General features: G+C 41.4%; 1 protein-coding gene across 1 annotated transcript; it reads left to right on the top strand.

Annotated features, from left to right (window-relative positions):
- Positions 1-250: 250 nt before the first annotated feature.
- GDF3 (growth differentiation factor 3) lies at positions 251-6,307 on the top strand (the record flags this gene model as incomplete). The annotated part of the gene is made up of 2 exons (XM_082635648.1): positions 251-518; positions 5,481-6,307. 2 exons carry the CDS (start codon positions 251-253, stop codon positions 6,305-6,307), a joined length of 1,095 nt encoding a protein of 364 aa, XP_082491774.1.
- Between the last annotated feature and the right edge of the window lie 881 nt (positions 6,308-7,188).

Genomic DNA, 7,188 nt, shown 5'->3' with positions numbered 1-7,188 from the left:
ATTGTTGTAGAGTTAGGTCCATGCGTGGGTAATCTTTCTTTTGTGAATTTTTTTCTGGGAGAGCAGAACTGGGGAAGAGAAAAAAAAAATCTGTCCTTTTGTATCCAATTGTCTTTGAGAAGCTGGGAAGAGAGCAATTCACACCTGATTATCTTGCCTCAGATAAATTAGCAGCACCTGAATTGCTGGGCAGTCAGGCGCTAGAGCTCTCTGCAGCCCCACTAGCCAGCTTCACCTCGGCTCAGGGGCCATGCTTCCTTCGCTGCCAGGCTTGGCTTTAGGCCTCCTGTTAATCCTGGCCTTGGGCCAGACATTCCAATTCCAAGAACATGTCTTTCTCCAGTCTCTGGGCTTAGACAAAGAGCCTTCCCCCAAGAAGTTCCAACCTGTGCCTTCCATCTTGAAGAGACTTTTCCAGGATCAAGAGGCAGCGGCAACCACTGGCGTCTCTCAGGACTTGTGCTACGTGAAGGAGCTGGGTGTCCGTGGGAACCTACTCCGACTTCTCCCAGATCAAGGTGAGGACATTGGAGTCTTTGCTGGAGATGAATCTGGTGTGAAGAAAGGAATAAAGGGGAAGTAACAATTACCGAGGGGCTCATGGGCGGCCACGTACTGGTAATTTACACATTTTATCTTACTTAATCCCAACCACTGTCCTGAGAGGAAGGCAGGTATTCTTATCAAGTTTTTAACAATCAGGAAAGTGAGGCTCAGACAGTAGATAACCTGTAACCTATTCAAGATCATACAGCTAGTGTGTGAACAAAGCCAGGACTCAAAATGTTTTTTTCTGAATCAACAGCTTTGTGCTACAATTTAGGTGGAGGTGTGAGGGTGGAATTAGGGCTCAGTCTCCCACCCCTGAGCCCCAGATTTACTCATCCTGGTCCTCTGGGCTCAGTTTGCCCGGGACTTTTTGCTTCCCACTCCATACCTTCCCATTACTTTTTTTTTTTTTTTTTTTTTTGCGGTACGCGGGCCTCTCACTGTTGTGGCCTCTCCCGTTGCGGAGCCCAGGCTCCGGACGCGCAGGCTCAGCGGCCATGGCTCACGGGCCCAGCCGCTCCGCGGCATGTGGGATCTTCCCAGACCGGGGCACGAACCCGCCTCCCCTGCATCGGCAGGCAGACTCTCAACCCCTGCGCCACCAGGGAAGCCCCCCCCCCATTACTTTTGATGGGTAGAAAAGGCTATTCTTGATTTGTAAATACAAGGCGATAATATATGCCATTGTCATACCCTTCAGATAATTCAGTAACTTGCCAAACTGACCACCCACCAAAAATTACCCAGATCAACTGTTAAAAGGTGATTCTCCAGCCTAGTTCCTGCCCCTCATGCCCCCACCCGATTCTTTTCTTTTTAATGTCTTTAAAAAATTAATTATTTATTTTTGGCTGCGTTGGGTCTTCGTTGCTGCGCGCGGGCTTTCTCTAGTTGTGGCGAGCGGGGGCTACTCTTCATTGCAGCGCACAGGCTTCTCGTTGCGGTGGCTTCTTTTGTTGCAGAGCAGGGGCTCTAGGCGGACGGGCTTCAGAAGTTGTGGCACGTGGGCTCAGTAGTTGTGGCTCGCGGGCTCTAGGGCACAGGCTCAGTAGTTGTGGCGCATGGGCTTAGTTGCTCCGTGTCATGTGGGGTCTTCCTGGACCAGGGCTCGAACCCGTGTCCCCTTCATTGGCAGGCGGGTTTTCAACCACTGTGCCGCCAGGGAAGTCCCCCCCACACCATTCTTATTCAAAGTCAGAGATAGGTGTTGTAATCTGCATTTCTATATAGCCTCCCAGGTGGTTGAGGTGGGAGGAATTGAGAGCCCTGGTTTGTTAGTTTTACAGCAACTGGAAATAAGATTTGAGTCCAAGAAGTATTTATTGGATGCCTACTAAGTGCCGGCAACTGTGTAAGACCATGAGAGTACAGAGATGAATGACAAAGTCAGCTTTTTAAGAGTTTATAGAAGACACATCAACAAACAGATGACTTCCATACATTGTGCTAAGTGTCACATTAGATGCCTTGGGGGTGGGGCTTCAGGGACAATTCCTGGAGGAAAGTTAAGAGGTGAGGGGAGCTGGTGTGAAGGGTTTTCCAAGGAGAGAGTAGGAAATAGCTGAGGCTACTTCCTTCCCTCCACCATGGAAAAAAAAAAACTTTTAATTTTTGTGATGATCAAAATTCTATCTAATGGTACAGGAAAAGGACACGATCTCATTATCACTCCTCCCTAATGCTCCCCCTAGAGAAAACCACCATTAATAGTTGATGTATATTCTTCCAGAATTTTCTTCTTTGCATATATATAATATAAACTTGTCGGGCCTCCCTGGTGGCGCAGTGGTTGAGAGTCCGCCTGCCGATGCAGGGGATATGGGTTCGTGCCCCGGTCTGGGAGGATCCCATATGCCGCGGAGCGGCTGGGCCCGTGAGCCATGGCCGCTGGGCCTGCGCATCCGGAGCCTGTGCTCCGCAACGGGAGAGGCCACAACAGTGAGAGGCCCGCATACCGCAAAAAGAAAAAAAAATAAAATAAAATAAAATAAAATTTATACTCCACGTTGAGTGTGTGAGAATTCTCACTTTGACAGTAGTCTCTTTAAAATAGAAACTTATTGAAGTAAAATGTACATTCAGAAAGGTGCATAAATTGTACAGAACAGCTCAGTGAAGTTTTGCAGAATAACTAGCACCCAGATCAAGAAACAGTACATGACCAGCACCCCAGAGGATCCTTCATGCCCCCTTCTGTTAATCACTACTTCTCTGCAAGGGTAACTGCTATCCTGACATTTAACATTACGTATTAGTTTTGCCTGTTTTTGAACTTCATGTAAGTGGAACTGTGGAATGTATCCATTTTCGTGTCTGGCTTCTTTCACTCAACATTACATTTGTGAGATTTATCCATGTTGTGTGTATTTGTAGTTCATTTTCTTTGCTGTATAGGATTTTATTCTGTTAGTATATGACAGTGTACTTATCTGTGCTGCACTGGGTGGCCATTAGGTAACAACACTCTTTTAGCTTTTAATTTTTGTTAGTCTGGTAGCAGAACATGGTCTCGTTGTTTTAATATGTTTCTTTAATAAAGTGGAATGATGCCCTTTCAAATGGATAATGGATCATTTATTTATTTGCTTATTTATTTAAGACTTAGAATATAGTCTTTTTTTTCTTCCAGCTTTATTGGGATATAACTGACATACAGCACTGTATAAGTCTAAGGTGTACAGCACAATGATTTGATTTACGTATATCACAAAACAATTATCTCAATAAGTATAGTGAGGGAAGTTCCTGGTGGTCCAGTGGTTAGGACTTGGCGCTTTCACTCCCATGGCTTAAGTTCGATCCCTGATTGGGGAACTAAAATCCCGGAAGCCGCGCTGTGTAGCCAAAACAACAACAACCACAACAAATCCAATAAGTATAGCGAACATCCACTGTCTCAGATAGATACAAAGTTACAGAAATAGGAAAAAATTTTTTTTCCTTGTGCTAAAAACTTAGAATTTACTTACTCTTTTATACACGACATACAGCATTATTGACTATATTTATCATGTTTATTATCTTAAAATGTGAATCATTCATTTTTATTTTTCAAATAATTGTATTATTATTTGAAAATTTATACATTAAATTTTCAAATTTAAACATTAAATTTATACATTAAATAATGTATACATTATTTACACATTATGACCCTTTTCCTATTGAGGATTCCTTTCCTTAATGATTTGTGAGGCCTCTTAATCATTTGTAAAAGCTCTTTATAGACATATTACAAGTATTCTTGGTTGTTCTTTCAGCTTTTAATTTTGTTCATGATGTCTTTTGAATATAGAAGCTTTTTATTTTCATGTTTTCAAATCTGTTCATCTTTTCCTCTCTTTCTTTTGGGTTTTTTTTTTTCATGCCTAAGGAATGTAATTTAGTGATATGGGTAAAAAGTGAGACCAATATGTTAGAATTAAAGCCGTGCACAGGAGAGATCAACTGTTCAGGGAGGTTGAGAAGGATATGCACTGTGAAAACATCCTTGCATTTGCTAGTTAGTCAACACTTAAAGATGTTTATTTCAGTGGACCAGTAGGGTAAGAGAGTTGGACAATAAAAAGAATATATGGTAAGCAGTAGAGACAGCAAACATAGACTAATCTTTTTAAGAAGATGGTCAGTGAAAAGAAAGGGAGAGATGATATAGTAGACTTGAACAGGAACCTGGGTAATTTTAAATGCTTTTAAATTTTGTTATTTTTTTAAATGAGCATGAAGAGGCATTGTGGTGGAATGGTTAGAATACCTGGGTTTCCATTGTAATTTCTCCACAAGCTGAATGAGCTTAGAAAATCTTTTAGGGTAGAGCCACCCTACCAAACAAAATGGTGGCATCAGATCAAAGAAGTTATTTGTGGAGAGAGAGAAATTGAAGATGCAAAACAAACAAACAAAAAAAGGGTAAATGTATCCTCTATTGGGCCTTTTCCTAGAGGAGTAGGTGATGTTTGAAAATCTAAGCAGAGAAGTTAGCTTTGAAAACAGGGAGAGTTCAGCACAATTTCAAAAGATACAGAGAAGTGGGTCCATGTGGAGAAATTGAAGAATCACATTGCATCTCAATTTCCAGTGAAGTGGGAGAAGTATTCAAAAGTATAAGACTAGAAATTATTGATACTGAAAACTGTGGGCTTTAGATAAGAATTACCTAAGGATAAAACATAAGGGAGCTCCAGAGGGCCAGCCTTGGCTGGATGACAGGCGTTTGTTTTGAAGTAAATCTAAGTGGTTCCAACACCTGACAGCATAGGACATTCTTAAACATTTTTGTGCCATAGGTCCCTTTGGCTGGCAGTTGAAGCCAATGAACCCCTTCTCAGAAAAAGGTTTATATGCCTAAGATAAAAGTTTTAGAATTTTAAAAGAAATCAATTAAATACTGAAATACATTTATAGAAATATTTAAAAAATGAACGTGTGTATAGTAATGCATATGATATTTTATTCATGCAACAAATAACAAGATCTAAAGAAGGGACTATACCATCAATTCAAAGTAGTTTGAGCATAAATGTTATTTTAAGGTATTTGCAACAACTTAATATATGAACATACCTATGATTTTTATTGGTAACAGTGTCACAGGTGCTTACAATATTATTGGGATTTGTCGCCTATATTCATAATTGAAAGAAATGCTAAATGTCACTTAGAGTTTAGTGAAGATAAAGATGTGATTCTTTTTCCCGTCCAAGATTATAGACCTTCTAAATTCTATTCAGGTTCACTTGGAGACCTGCAATATGAAGATAAGAACCTCTGGCCATAAATGAGGAGTGAGAGAAACAAATCCTCCCAAATGGCAGAGTTTAAGTATAGCTGAGAATTTCCTGCCCTTGTTTTGTACACGTGGATATACATATAACATTTGACATTTACATCACATAGGTGGAGGTGACTCAAATCTCTCTGTCCCCATCTAGGTTTCTTCCTTTACTCCGAGAGCCTTTCCCAAACCTCCTCCCGCCTACAGAAGCTCCTCTCCTTTAACCTGTCTGCGATTAAAGATGAGGAACAGTTAACAATGGCCCAGCTGGGCCTGGACTTGGGGCCCAACACTTACTATAACCTGGGACCAGAACTGGAATTGGCTCTGTCCCTGGTTCAGGAGCCACACGTGCGGGGCCAGGCCACCCCAAAGACAGGTAAAATGTTGGCACTGCAGTCAGTACCATGGCCTCAAGGTGTCCTTCACTTCAATCTGTTGGATGTGGCTAAGAGGAATAATTACCCCCGGAAGAACTTAGGTTTGTTCCTAGAGATACTGGTCAAAGGAGGCAGAGCCTCTGGGGTGAAGTTTCAGCTTGAGGACACCGGCGCCAGACTGAGACGTTCTCTTCACGCTTCCCTGTTGGTGGTCACCCTCAACCCTCAGCAGTGCCACCCTCCTACCCGCAAAAGGAGAGTAGCCATCCCTGCCTCTAAGGCTTCTTGCAAGAACCTCTGCCATCGTCACCAGCTGTTCATCAACTTCCGGGACCTGGGTTGGCACAAGTGGATCATCGCCCCCAAGGGTTTCATGGCAAATTACTGCCACGGAGATTGTCCTTTCTCACTGACCACCTCCCTCAACAGCTCCAATTATGCTTTCATGCAAGCGCTGATGCACGCCATTGACCCAGCAGTTCCCCAGGCTGTCTGCATTCCCACCAAGCTGTCCCCCATCTCCATGCTCTATCAGGACAACGATGACAATGTCATTTTACAGCATTATGAAAACATGGTAGTTGATGAGTGCGGGTGTGGCTAGACTGTCAGCAATAGAACAGAAGGGGTGTTCTTGGGGTAAATGTTCTAATAAAACTATCTGGCTTATGACCTTTGGATCTGAATTGTCAGTATATTTATGTTTACAATTTGTCTTCTTGGAAAATCCATCATGATTAATGATGTCCTGAGTTACACACACACACACACACACACACACACACAGCCTTAATGATCTTAGTTAATTTTCTGCATTACGCTCATGGGAGTATATTAGATTCTAGATAGAAGGAAACAGTCATTTATTGATCTTCTATTATGGGCAGGCATTATTCTATGTGTTCCTTATAAATATATTCCACTGGTCTTTGAGGTAAACATTATTATTTATGTTTCATAGATAAAGAAGGTGAGATTTAGAGCAGCTAAATATCCAATTTTTCTAAAGTCATCTACTTTGTGAATTCCCTGGTGGTCCAGTGGTTAGGACTCAGCACTTTCACCACCGAGGCCTGGGTTCAATCCATAGTTGGGGAACTAAGATCCCACAAGCAGCGCAGCACAAACCCAGAAAAATACATAGAATAGAATAAAATTTAAAAAAATAAAATAAAATCAACTTTCCCTGCCAGACCTCATATGCTATGCTAACAGTGTTACTTAAAAAAAAAATATATATACCTATATATATATATACATATATATATAGGTATATATATATATGTATATATATATATGTATATATATATAGGGACTTCCCTGGTGGTAAGACTCCGCACTCTCAATGCAGGGGACCTATGTTCGATCCCTGGTCAGGGAACTAGATCCAGCATGCTGCAACTAAAGATCCTGTGCACCCAAATAAATAAATAAATAAAATTAAAAAAATATATATATATACATAAAATAATGTAGAAAAAATAT

The sequence above is a fragment of the Mesoplodon mirus genome (genome assembly GCF_964341445.2).
Source record: "Mesoplodon mirus genome assembly, chromosome: 11".
Taxonomy (NCBI): Eukaryota; Metazoa; Chordata; class Mammalia; order Artiodactyla; family Ziphiidae; genus Mesoplodon; species Mesoplodon mirus.
Note: the sequence above shows the minus strand (reverse complement) of the source record. Positions and strands in the feature narration are given on the sequence as shown.